Below are 13,976 nucleotides of genomic sequence, written 5' to 3'. Positions count from 1 at the left end.
CAGTACAGCTGGGTTCACACAACACTCTAAGCTGAAACTAAATAAATCTCAATATGGCTTTATATGATGTCTGGACTCCACCATAAAACTCCTTGTTTATCTTTATAACTGGAATACACACGGGTTATATAGTCAACTTCACTAAATCTTTTCCTCCCTGGGTGTTAAGCTTGCCACTTGATCTTTTTCTGTGCTTTTAACTGCAGGCTGAAAATAGCAGGTGAAGTGTTGCTCATCATGGACAATGAAGCCAGGAAAAGTTTTCTCTGTTAAATTTCTATCAGGCTCCTGATAAAGGCACAGAGGCAGGTCTGTGGCAAATCTATGGGATGAAGTAGGCCTGTCCAAAAGAACAGAAGCAGAAGCAATTTTAATCTTAGTGTTATCATCACTCAAACACAAGGAGTCTCAGAGATGCCTTGCTGCAAGTTGTACTTTTTTTTCACAAGGAAATATGACCCGGACATGTGATACAAATAACTTCAACAGGGCGAAGTGTGCAAGTGCTCTGAACCTGATAATTCTCCCATTCATGCTCCATTAAAAGGAAAGAAAATCATGTTTTGTTCACAAATACATTTTATTCTGCTCAGAAGCAGTAAACCACTGTGGAAAATAGACACATTAAATCTGGAGGCCCTCGGAAGTTCTTCTTTAAAAGTATAATTGTTTAATGTTCATAAATATTAAAAATCAATAGCCTGTATTTGACAGAACATTGCCAATTTTCTTATCAACCAACACCACTTAGAAGCAAATAAATAATCAAATATTGAGTGGTCCACATGTAAAAAAGGGTCAGGGTTTGATTCTGTGGTTGCAGCCACCACTCTGACTTTTTTGAAACCCCTCCCTGTGGCTGCCCCCATGGATAATGTTTTATTTAACCTAATGAGGAGCTGTGACATTGATGAACAGGTGTTGACACTGACCTGTGAAGAGTTTCTGTGATAAGCTGAGTAATGGAGGGGTGCAGAAATAGTGCTGTCGTGTGGTAAAGATGTATATTGACTCTGCATCGGGTGGGAGTGCTGGTTTCCGTAAGTACCATAGTTATAACTTCCTGTGTACCTGAAAAGACACAGAAGAGTCTTGGAACTGCACTTCATATAACGATCCCTTCCTCAGACTGAGGCTAATTGGAGACCTAATTGTTGGAGGGGTCCATGCTGAGGAAGGGTATTCTATGCTTGGTTACCCTTCCCTCTGCAAAAAAAAAAAAGTATTTAACCTACCCATGTTCTTCTCTATGGTGATAAACAGGTATCCTGTGTGTCACAGATGAAGGAGGAACATGAGGATTTCTCATGCAAGGCAGCTGTTGAGAGTTTTCAGCAGGTGATCCAGCAGCTGTAGTTACAGTGTAGGTGAGAGACCATGTGTAGGATTGCATGGCCCCTACATAAAACAGAAGGAGCTAGTTAGCTTCCAAATACTTCATAATCTCCATTAAACTCAAATGCAAGGATGGTCTGTAGATCATGTGGATTCCTGATTTGGGGGGAGAAGGAGGAGGGGAGAGTTGGACCTGATGGTGAATGCTAGAATGCTAGGTAGCTGCATAACTTGTGAGAGCAGGACTGGGAAAGCTTTGTGTAGGGAAGATACCACTGATTAACTTCATAAACTAAGCTGCTTGAAACTGTACACATTACATTTCCCTACTAAGATAACAAAGATGGCTAACTATAGTAAAACATGATCTACTGAAATGCAAAAAAAAATGATTTTCATGTGTTACATGTGAAAGGGGTTAAAATGTCAAAGGAAAGACCCTCTGCAAATGCTCAGAATATGTTGTTCCTCACATTAATGTTGCATGGTAAGGAGACATGGTAAGGTAGATTCTACATAGAAATGTAAAAGTAAAAATTCCGAGCTGAACTCTTGGTGACTGCATATCCATGTCTATGAAGTGACAATGCAGAAATTGTTGGTTATTATCTTCCTCTCCCACCCATGAACCAACAAACTCCTGCTTAAGAGGGGTATCCACAGGGTATGGTAAAAAAAATCAAGATGGAGGCCATAACAGTGTGATTGAAGCACCGCCTGTTTTTTTAAGTGTGTCATGTGTGCAGAACATTAATCTCATTATCATGACTGCCAGCTTGACTTTTATGATCACACCTTGTGGACAGTCTATTGCTTAATTGTACTGAGATCAGTCAAAGTTAGGTAGGTACTTCCATTCGAAGGAGTAGCGAGATGATAAATAAGATGTAAAAGAAAAGCCCTGTGAACAGGAAGTTATTAGAATAGGAAGTTATTTTAAGTGAAACATTTTTTCACTTTATCAGTAAACTAAAGATTTATCAGTGAAGTAAAGATTACAGAGTGAAAGTCTCATTTTACAATAAACGCTGTATGATTTCCCGGAATAGTTAGCGCACCCATCCCAACCACCTTCTACTGAAAGTTCGTATCATTGATTTCAGTAGAATTTATTTCCAAATGTGATTGTAAGGATTCAACATGCTTTATCAGATTTTTGGTTATCAGCTAAGACGCCCTACTGAAAAGCAGGCAGTGACATTACAGTTACCCAGTGACAAAGTTTTATGGTTTCTGTAAAGAGGCAGGGGTACTTCAAAGCAGAGCAATGCTAGCAAATGAGAACCACAGCCTTTAGACCAGTGTTTCTCAACCTTGGCAGCTTTCATATATGTGGACTTCAACTCCCAGAATTCCCCAGCCAGCCATGCCAGCTTCTGCTTTAGACAGAGAATGAAGAGAAACAGCCAGACAAGCAGTAATTTTGTTGCAGTATTGGTATTGCCTGAACAATAATTATTCAGGCCTTTGTAATTTAAAAAGAATTAAGGTCTAATTATTACTATTCAGAGCACAGCAGTTGTACAAAAAACTCTTAAAGAATAAGGCGGCTATATCTTGCCAGATGTTTTATAGCAGAGCAATTTACTGATGGTAACCTTTATGGAGTGTGCTGTCCTGAAAGGCATAGTGAGTTAATTTCCTTTCCGTGCCTGACTACCAAAGGTCTTCAGAAATTGAAGTTTGGAAAGCTTGGTAATTAATGCATGTAGCTTTTTCCACTCTAGATCCTCCAAATGTGCTGGACTACAATTCCCAGAATTCCTCGTGAGTGGTAGCTGGGAGTTCCAGGAATAGTAGTCCAACACATCCAAAGAGCACCAGATTGAGAAGGCTGAAAAATAAAGTTAATACTCCCAATATACAGCAGTAGCTTAATGAAACATGACATAGGGTGTATAGTAGTTTCTTCAGAATTAAACCTGATTAAGTTACATAAACATATTCACAATATTAGATTTGTTATGCAGGTAGTCCTCAACTTATGACCATTTGTTTAACGACGGTCTGAAGTTACGATGGCTTCGGAATGGGTGCTTTATGGCCTGTAAAGCACTTCTGGTGTTGCAAAACATCGCACCACCACCCCTGCAGACATATGATTGCATTTTGGGTGCTTGGCAACTGGCTCACATTTACGACCAGTTGCAGTGTCCCACAGTCACATGATTGTGTTTTGTGATTTTTTTTTTGCTGTTTTCCGGCAAAAAATGCCCATTGGGGAAGCTGGATTCACTTAAAGACTGTGGTGATTAACCTGTGCTTAACCTGTGATTCACTTAATGACCACTGTAAAAATAGTTGTAAAATCAGGTCCAGTCATGTGGTGACTCAACTTATGACCACAATGACTTATGATGGAAATTGTGGTCCCAATTGTGGTCTTAAGTTGAGGACTACCTGTAATTGCATTTCTAAGCATTCCAACCATTTCTTATATCTTTTTTCAGTACCCCTCAAGTGATTAAAAACAAACTCTCATAAACTGAGTCAGACCATTACTCTATCTAGCCTAGTACTTGCTATCTACATTTAGCAGCTGTTACTCTTAGCCTTTCTTGTATAATTTGGCATGCAGGAGAAATTTATTCCATTCCCATGAATTTATCTAATTGGCTTATCCAGATTCACTCCCCCAAATTAAAGGTAATTATTTGTATTTGTATTTTTCCAAACTTCGCAATATATTCCAATCAAAAATGTGTGCGATACACCAAGAACATGCATTTGCGATAATACCCACACTAGGCCAAACTGCATACGAAGATATGTGAATTAGGTGAAGCGTTGGGCATATAAAAATATATGCAAAATGTTGTGTAGCCGTATTTTTGGTTCCTGAGGCAAACTGATGCAGAAATAAGTCAGGCTGAAAAAATGGGAAAGGGAAAGTGACAGTGCAAGAGATAGAACCCTTTTCCTATGTGATGCTCAAGATCCTGGAACGGTATGCTGTGCCATGCGGTGCCATGGAGAAATGGAACGTTTTCACAAAGATGAGCAACCTTCAAAGGATTCAGTGTTACTTCCTCAGACTGAGGAAGAAATCATTGCAAATGTGCCTCTCCCTTGCAATAGTTCATTCCGTCTCCTATCAAATTCCAGACAGGTCTGCCCTTGCAAATTGTCCCCAGAAGGTGAGTGAGTGGGCATGACAGCACTGGAGCAGGAAACTGGCAGAGACTAACACTATTCGGTCTTTACCCTCCCACCTCCCACGCACCAATATACCCATTTCAGTGTTCCAAAGGGCCTGCTTCCAGACCAGCTTTTTCCCTAGAAAAAGTGGTAATCAGGACTTTATTATAGGCATTTGCATATGGCATTCACTTCCTCTCTAAGGCCACTTTCATTACTTTATGGGAGGAAATTCTGACTTCTGCAACTCAAAAAGGGTATTGTAGAGCTGGAAAATCTGTAGAAAAGACTGACCAAAATGACCAAGGAGTGGGGGTGGGGCTAGAACAACAGAATGCCAGTGACTGAGAATATGTATCCATCCTATTTCCTTCCATTCCAAATCTCTCTCTTTAATGTGCTTATCTTGGAAATACATTTGGTTTTCTTTTAAGGTTCTTGGAAATAATTCTTCTGTAAAAATTGATTCAGTCAGACTGGAAGAGAAGTACTGGATGGAAAGCAGGTTGTGCTACTCTCACTTCACTAAAATTACAAATCTTTCCCTTTATGCGTACGTATAATCCAGTTTTCCTGTCTTTTGGTGGGTCCAGATATTAAGTGATTATGAACCCATGCAAAATGTCAGTATATTCTTTAAGAGTCAAGTTACGAGATTTGGGCTGCAAACATTCAGAGCTGGGATGAGAGTGGTGTGTCCATCCACATGCTCCATGATCTCTCAGCAGTCTTTTGACCATGGTACCCTTCTGGATTGGTTGCAGGGGGCACTGTGTTACAGTGGTTTTCATCCTTCCTTGGTGGCTAGTTCCAGTTGGTATTGGTGGCAAGAGAGGTCACACCCTTCACCCCTCATTTATGGGGTACCTCAGGGCTTGATACTCTCTCCCCTCCTGTTTAACATTTACATGAAATCTCTGGGGGAGGTCATCCATTGTTTCAGAATCCAGAATCATCAATATGCAGATTCCATCCAGTTGTACATCTCATACTGGGTCAGCCAAGTGATGTTGTCAATGTCCTGTCCTAGTGTCTGGAGGTTGTGTGAATCTGAATGGGGAGGAACAGGTTCAGACTCAAACCTATCAAAATTGAGTGGCTATGGATTTTTGTCTCCCCCAGATCTGGGAATTTTTCATCTTTATTGCTGGATGACTGGTGCACAATATGGGGTGGGGGATCATCTTGGACTCATAGCTCCAGCTCAAAGAGCATGTGGCAGCTGCAGCCAAGAGGGCCTTTGCCCAGTTACATCTGGTTGGCCAGTTGTGCCCATTCCTAGATCAGGAGGCTCTCCAAATGATCAATCATGCCCTAGTCCCCTCATAGTTGGACTACTGTACTGTGCTTTGCATATAGCTGTCCCTGAAGACCACTCAGAAGCTGCAGCTCATCCAGAATGTAGCAGCATAGGCGATGTTGGGCATGCCTCAGCAAGTCTATGTGACATTGCTGCTTGAGAGCCATACTGGTTGCCAGTTAGTTTCCGAGTGCAATTTAGGTGCTGGTTATGACCTATAAAGCCCTTCATGGCATAAGGCCTGGTTATTGAGGTTATTTGCCCATCTGGTAAGATTGGACAGATTCAGTGTGCTTTGTGTCCCTTCAATCAAATAGCACCATCTATTGTAAGCCAGGAAGTGTGCCTTCTCTGTTGCAGCACCTGTCCTCTGGAATTATAGTATAGCTCCCCAGAACTCCCACCCTGATGATGTTCCAGAAGTCTTTAAAAAATTGGCTGGTCTTCCAAGCCTTGGGCTATGGTATTTGTGGAGCCTCATTGGCAATATTTTCTGCCTGAGGGATTATGCTGTCTAAATGCATGGGAATTTCAAATGGTTCCTTGCTAATGTTTTCTCTTTTTAACAAAAGCTACACAGAGTTGCTTGGAGTTGGGCAGAATCTAAATTTTGTAAATAACTAAATCAGCAAATCCCATCCCTGACCTGCCTCCAGTTTTATCCATATATTTGGTGTGGTCTTAAAAAGAAAGATGAACGTTGCAACCCTACACCTTATAATTCACTGATTATACTGATGGTGGGATAGTATTAAAGAATTCTATATGTCTCATTCTGTATAAATCTGGGGTGTAACCAAAACATCTTCCTCCCTTCTCCCTCCCAGTTTTAGGTTAGCATTATCCTTTCAAAAGCGTATAAACCAGCAGTCCTTCTTAGCCTTACCAACCTGTGGAGGTTGCTATGCCAGCATACTCTGGGGACTGGCTGCTTATAGGAGAAGGTACGGATGGAACATCCACCGAGGTGGCAGATTTTGCTGGAGAGAAAGTAACTGGGGAAGGACTTGCTGGAACAGGTTCTGCCACTACGATCTCTTCTCGTACTTCAACTGCAGTGAGAAGAAAAAGCAGAAGAAAATATAAACATCAGAATGATAGACTGGCATCCTTTTTTCCGTATTTATCATTTCGTTTCCAGGATGCGCATTTTCAATGAGTTTCTCAATGACTAAAGCAGATTTTTATTTTATTGCAGGGCACTTTAGTCCAAAAATCTGTCATGCATGAAGAGGAGCTCTTCTGAGCATAAGCTTAAACCAATTTGTCAATAATTTATTGCTAATAAATTAATATTAATTAATATTGATATTGATTAATAAATGCTAATAAAATAAGTAAGCCTAAATCAAATACATTAAATTAATTTAGCAGAGTGCCTAGTCAATCAATCAATAAATAATAAAGTGCGAACTGTCCACGTGCACTGCGAATGTCTAGAACAAGAAGTCTGGCTTTAGAGCAGGGTTTCTTAATCTCTGCAACTTTAACCTGTGGACTTCAACTCGCAGAATGGACTCAACCCCCAGAATGGACTTCAGCTCCCAGAATGGACTTCAGCTGGCTGGGGAATTCTGGGAGCTGAAGTCCAAATATCTTAAAGTTGCTAAGGTTGAGAAACACTGTTTAGAGAGTTGAAGCTAACTGGCCAAGCTATCTGGATATAACAGGAATTTAAGTGCAACACAACTGCAAAGCACCAGATTGGAGAAGGCTGGTGTCAGGCACAGGAATTATGATCTTCTGGGAATGCCACTGCATAATAGCAGCTACATTTGAGAGTAATTGGAAGCAACTAGGATTTAATGTGCCTTTCTAATCCTGCAGGAAAGGATGTTGTTGTTATTTTGCTAAAGGAGGAGAGAGGGCTTTATATAAAGCAGTCTCAAGAAAAGTTTGAAGATCTGGTTGCCATTGTTGATCAGTCTTTGCCCTCTACACCAGCATATTAACCCTTAATGCCTTTTTGTTTTGCTTCAACTTTTGTTTACGCTATCAAAAAATCTTAGAAATTGATATGAATTCAACTGTGGTACATGCTCTGAGCCTAAAATATTTCCCAGTCTAGAAGAGACCAAGTTACCTATACAGAAAATAGAATCCAATTTTTAACAGCTTTAATGATGATGAGAGGAAAAAGGGAAAAAGAAAAATCCTTAAAATTAACATTCTTTACTCTCCAATTATCAATCAAGCCATGATTTTTCATCAGTTTTTGAAATTTAAGAGAATGCTGTGTTTTTAAAATTTGGATATATTATTAGCACAATCAGGTTTATGGTGAGAACCATATTAGAATCTCCTCTGGGAATCATTTTGTCCTTGGCAAAGGGAGTTTAAACAAATGTAAAGCAGTTTGTAGGAATTACAGCTGCACAGGATATGCACCAGACCAGAGCCCCCTTACCATCTCAGTTCCTGCTCCAAACAGTAAATAAATGTTAACTTTTGGTTTTCATTTTGGGTACAACATTTAGTGTAAAAGAGCCTTTTAAAAAGGAGGAGAGAGGAAGGCATTCACAAATTCAAGTATAATCATTACCTTATTCACCCCCCCTTCCCCAAATGAATTCCCTCACCCTTAAATATGAAAATGTAAGGAAGGGGTATCTGTTAAATGAATAGTTTGCATTTTCCAAATGTTTAACAGTCTGCCACTGCAGAATGTTTGAAAACCACTGCTTTGTCCATTCTTCTCCATTGCTTGGGATTTGGGCTAGTATGCTTGGGTATGTGTGTGTTAGTTATTCTACAAAGTTATCCCAGAAAACCAATCAAACAGAAGAATTAATGCCAACTGATGCCCTAAGCACAGCCCAACAATGCTTGGCCCTCCATTGCTTAACTGACAAGACATGAAGAACTCATAAGTGCTGAAGGTGAAATAAGAAATTAAAAATTCAGTTTTCCTCCAAGCCATCCCCAGGCTGGGCCCCACAACTACATTAAAAATAAACTTTAAAAAATGTTTATTTATTTAAAACTAAATAGCAGTACACAATATAAGTAAATGATTTACTTACAACTAGGGCAATAGAAAAATGCAAATTTCCAACACATTTAAATACATTTAAAAATATTGTTATAAGGGAATATGCAAATACAAAAATTTATTGAAAATTAAAGTCAGTGTGGTGGTGAAAAAGTTAAGGACATGATAAAACTCTGTGGTGCCCCCTTGGTGCCCTAAAAGGTAAAGGTAAAGGTTTCCCTTGACGTAAAGTCCAGTCGAGTCCGACTCTAGGGGGCGGTGCTCATCTCCGTTTCTAAGCCTTGGAGCCGGCGTTGTCCATAGGACACTTCCGGGTCATGTGGCCAGCATGACTCACGGAACGCCGTTACCTTCCCGCCGAAGCGGTACCAATTAATCTACTCACACTTGCATGTTTTCGAACTGCTTGGTGTGCAGGAGCTGGGATTAACAACGGGAGCTCACCCCGCCGCGCGGTTTCGAACCGCCGACCTTCCGATCGACAGCTCAGCGGTTTAACCCGCAGCGCCACCGCGTCCCTTTGGTGCCCTAAGCACACGCTTATTTTGCTTAAAGGTTAATCCAAGGCTGGAAGAACGCTGCAAATGCTAAACTGGAGTTCTTTCTGCCCTACAGAGCTTATATAGTGAAGGGAAGATGCCAACTAGTCTACTTGGGAATTAAGGCTTTCTGAGTGTGGACCTGACCACATTCTTTGCAATAAGAGTAAGTTTAATATTCTGCAAACTCAAGCTTTTCCTTTGCCCTGATTTAGACAAGATGCATGCTACAGGGAAAGCTCATACAGTATAGGTTTTTGATTTATGAAACTGGTTCATCTAGCCCAGTTTTGTCAACAGCTCCCCAGAGTCTCTAATAAAGACCTAGAGGATTTTGCCTGCAGAGCATCTTCCTAACCATTGAGCATTAACCCATAACCCAGGGTATAGAAATCAAAATGACTGGGATCATATAACAAACTAAGCCAAAGCCAGGCAAATTACATGATGGCTTATCATAATGTGTCAGTCAGTACCCAATCAATTTTGTCATGTGTACTACTGACAAAAGCAGATGTCCCGTTGCCACATTTTTTTCTACCATAATGACAAATATAGCAAATATAGGACCATTCGGGGTGAATTGATGTAATTTCAAGAGAACCACCTTACCTATTCCAGCTCCACCTTTCATCGCCCGCATCAGTTCATTGGCTCTTTCCTGGCAATGGAGTGATTCTAACAAGTACAACACATAGTCATCAAACATCAGGTGAATAAGGTGAAAAGATCCTGGTGACAAAATAACGTGAGGAAAAGGATGAATACCATGTGCATGAAACTCATTGGCTTTTACATTCCTGCTCTTGGTCACTGAATTATGAGCCCCAAAGTAAAAGAAACCATGGCACCCGAGGGGGGCCCGGGGGGGGGGTTCACTCTTGTGGCAGACAATAAGAGGGGTGCTGCCAAAGAAACAAAGGGGCTAGCAGTGGATGTGCAGTTGCATCGCTCCTGCCTGCCCGCCGATCAGCTGTTTGGCAGAGCAGCCACGACAAAGGAAAAAGTTGTGTCTTTGAGTCAGTTCTGACTTCTGGCAACTGTTCTCTGAAGTTCTCTTGGCAGCTTTTTTTGAAAGTGTTTGCCCGTTCCATACTGCTAAGACTAAAAGAAGTGACTGGGCCAAGTTTATCTAACTAGCCAAGGTGGGACTAGAATGAAGAGTCGCTTGATTTCTTGCCTAATGCTTTAACCACTACACCAAACTAGTTATTAGCAATAGAGGGGTGTGTTATGAAAAAGAACCATTGTGGGTATCAATTATGCTAGGTGCACCACTGAAGAAAATGGCAATCATGGAATTTGCTTCACAATAAATATGATTAGGAAAATCTGCTTTGTGTGTTCCCAGTCTGGTGCCTTCCATAGTGCTGGCACAGCCCTACCATTGGGCAGCGTGAAGCAGCCCCCTTTACTGTTCTTCCCCAGCTTTTCATCAATTGCCTTCTATTGGATGAAACACGTTTATTTATTATGTTTGCATACCGCTGAATCTGACAACTCAGGGCAGATTACAATAATGGCATCTTTAAAAATCAAAATACAAAACAGACAAGTTAATAGCAACTGAACATGAAGAAAATGAGTGCATGTTGCTTATCTGTCCTGATTCCTCAAACTGGTAAGCTGACAGATTCAGCTGGCAGGCTGACTAGTTTCTATATTTTATTTATTTGTTTGTTAGATTGCTATCCTATCATCCATCCAAGAGCTCAGGGTGATATAGGCAGCAGTTCCTCCTCCTGTTTTTCTCCACAACAAGGACAGTGGGAGTGGCCCAAAGTCACCCAAGGAGCTTCTACAGCTGAGAGGTCTTCCTGGTCTTCACTCAACACCTTAGCTCTGACATCATACAGGCTCTCTCAACCACTATGCCATACTGGTTCTACATGCACAGTGGAGGAGGGATGGCATCTTATCTTTAACTCAGATACTAATTATAAAGGCCTGGTTCCTGATGTATTGGATTTGGCCTTTCTAACCAGCAGTTGAAATTTATCAGGTATGCAAGACATCAGATTATGTAAGATTGGGTCAGAGGAAATAGAATTCCCCTCCCTGTTTTGTTTCTTTATTTCAAATAACAATAATTAATTTTTGATTCATTATATCTCTGGACTGTAATCCCTAAGAAAATTGCCATGACTAGAATGACCTTTATAATAATTATCAATTTCAGGCAGAGTTAATGACTGTACTTTTTCAATTTGATTTGATAATTCGATAATCTAAGACCTTCTGTTATATATCAGCTCCCAAAGATTTCAAGCAAATGCAAAAACAGCCAATCTTACTTGAAGTCTGTCAGAAGCTGGACTCTGCTTCAGGACTATGTTCTAGTATGATAGGCTTTAAGTCAAGCCTAAATGGATTTTGTTTTGCTCCTCTCTAACCTCTCCTTACATATTATATGGCTATATATCTCACCAAATAGCCATACGGTATGTAAGGAGAGATTCAGTGTCAAGATGCAAAAATAGCCGTACCAGCTTATTTTAGGAAGCAGATTTTAGATAATATTGAAGGGCATTAAATTGTTAATTGTTTACACTGTGGTTTTATACATGTTTATTATTCCCTAATCAATATATTTGGTTTATTTTATATTAATTGGGGCTACCTTGAGCTTCCCTGTTGCCTACATTAGTCATCAATGTTTTTTAAATGTGAAAAAAGATACATTATTCAGATACTGTTTTCTGCCTTCCTATATGCCCACATCTAAAATGAATGGGTCACACCTTCCCCTGTAGGTTAAAGGATCCCTGACAGATGGCTGTCTAGCCTCTGACTGAAAACATCCAGTAAAGGGGAGACTCTCTGGGTAAGGAGTTCTTCCATCAAACTCCTCTTACTGTTAACTTCAACTACTATCTTTTCATATTACACCTCAGTAGAAAACTGATGATCTGGATGAAGTGTTAGGGTTGAATTAAAAAATAGAACATTCTTCTTCTCTCGAAAAACTCAGAAACTATCATCACCATTATTATTACCTCCACCTCCACGGGGGCCCATTTCCTCCTTGGAAGCAGCCAATCCCCAACCTTGTGCACATTGAAAAATATGAAGCGCCTCCCTCCCCTCTTTTTTTTTTAAGCTATGGTGCAAAATTGCTCTTCCTCAAATCTAAAAAAAAAGTACCAAAGCTAGGGGCACTATGCAAAGTCATATCCCGAATTACTCTTGTGCCAAAACAGGACCACATCAAGAGGAACTGCGGAGCCACTTTCTTCAAGAAACCTGGTCTTTTCACAGCTACCTGTCAATAAAAAGAAACAAGTGTGATCCAGATGTGCTTACAAGGTATCACCCTGAGTGTGTGTTGATACTCTGCATATGCTGCATTCTAGCTGGTGAGATGCAGTCTGTAGTATGCTGGCTTGCAAGGTAGTCTCTAGATTAGAGATCTTTGCTAACGTAGAATGGCATGAGCATGCTTTAGCTAAAATTGCAATTGTTGGCCAAAATGTGTCAAATCTGATTGATACTGTCCTTAATATTAGCAGGGAATGTTGCATATGGCACAACAGTATGAAGGCTGATAACCTATTCTATATTTTCTCTACCTTACTAAAAAGTAAGGTATTTTAAAAAGTGTCATATGAAAGTCTCAATTGATAAAGCCATGATAAATAGCAGAGGTCAACATATATATATAGGCCAATCTGAAGATGATGATGACATATGAAAGACTGCAACTTGGAGTGTGAGAGAAGTAAATGGTAAAAAGAATGAAGACTTGATAAGAGAGAGAGAAATAATGTTTTTGTGAAACTAAGGGAAAGGGAAAGGATGTCATAGAGGTGAATGAAAGTAGCCTAGTCTTGTGGAATAGAGCTGATTAATAGAAGTAGGGAATTAAAAGTGTAGCTTTAATTATGAATTCAAGGACTAAAATGTATACATACCAATTGCTATCACTTAGGATATTATTGGTGTATATGACAATAGGAATCCATAGGCTGATTATAGCTGCATGTTACTGTAGTGGGAAGAAGGAAATACCTTGAGGTACAGGAGGAAGAGCAGCTACCAAGAGAACAGTCAGATAAAAGAAACCTAAGTCTGGGGCAGAACTGTAACCTGAGATAAAGGGTGGGAGGGAGGGGGCAGTGAGGTCAGGCTTATAAGGTTCTGTTAATATAACCTTATAAACAAAGTAATATTGGCCTGCATGACTTTGGTTTTCTACTCTGGTCTACCTTGAAGGACACTACAATGAAAGTGATAACTGAACAACCAGAGATGAGTTTTGGGCAAAATTGTGCTACATTTTGAATCCAGGAGGGAACATTCAGTTGACATGAATGGATGGGTGAGAGCAAGATGAGAGAGTACCAGAAAAGTGATTACGCCATTTTGAAACCCAAGAATGAATGAGAATTTGACTATCATCAGTGGTGGGTAACTGATTAGAAAAAGGCCTGTTTGCTTTGAATATGTGGTTTAAGTGTAAGCCTATTTGTATGTAAGTTTGGCAAATGAATGAATATAAATATAAATGATTGGTCAAATGTTGTATGAGGAAAGCGACAAAGAATTAGTGGAAAGATAGAAGGGTGATGAGAGATTCTGAATGTGGAATTTGGAAAATAGACTATTTTTTTGGATAGTGTCAAGGGTAGATCTCAGGAAAAATGGACACGGTGCCTGACCTCTGCTCCCCTCA

At 40.1% G+C, this 13,976-nt stretch overlaps 1 protein-coding gene across 1 annotated transcript in view; it reads right to left on the bottom strand.

Annotated features, from left to right (window-relative positions):
* RFX4 (regulatory factor X4) overlaps positions 1–13,976 on the bottom strand; it is a 51,946-nt gene that overhangs the window by 3,625 nt on the left and 34,345 nt on the right. Inside the window, exons 12-16 of the mRNA XM_063308457.1 lie at positions 12,449–12,566; positions 9,917–10,036; positions 6,664–6,825; positions 1,236–1,398; positions 933–1,071 (exon numbers count right to left, since the gene is read on the bottom strand). Of these exons, the coding sequence (XP_063164527.1) occupies positions 933–1,071; positions 1,236–1,398; positions 6,664–6,825; positions 9,917–10,036; positions 12,449–12,566 (702 nt within the window). The remainder of the gene's footprint in view (positions 1–932; positions 1,072–1,235; positions 1,399–6,663; positions 6,826–9,916; positions 10,037–12,448; positions 12,567–13,976) is intronic.

The sequence above is a fragment of the Candoia aspera genome, chromosome 7 (genome assembly GCF_035149785.1).
Source record: "Candoia aspera isolate rCanAsp1 chromosome 7, rCanAsp1.hap2, whole genome shotgun sequence".
In the NCBI taxonomy this organism is placed as follows: domain Eukaryota; kingdom Metazoa; phylum Chordata; class Lepidosauria; order Squamata; family Boidae; genus Candoia; species Candoia aspera.
The sequence above is the reverse complement of the archived record's forward strand: the minus strand, read 5'-3'. Positions and strand labels throughout refer to the sequence as shown.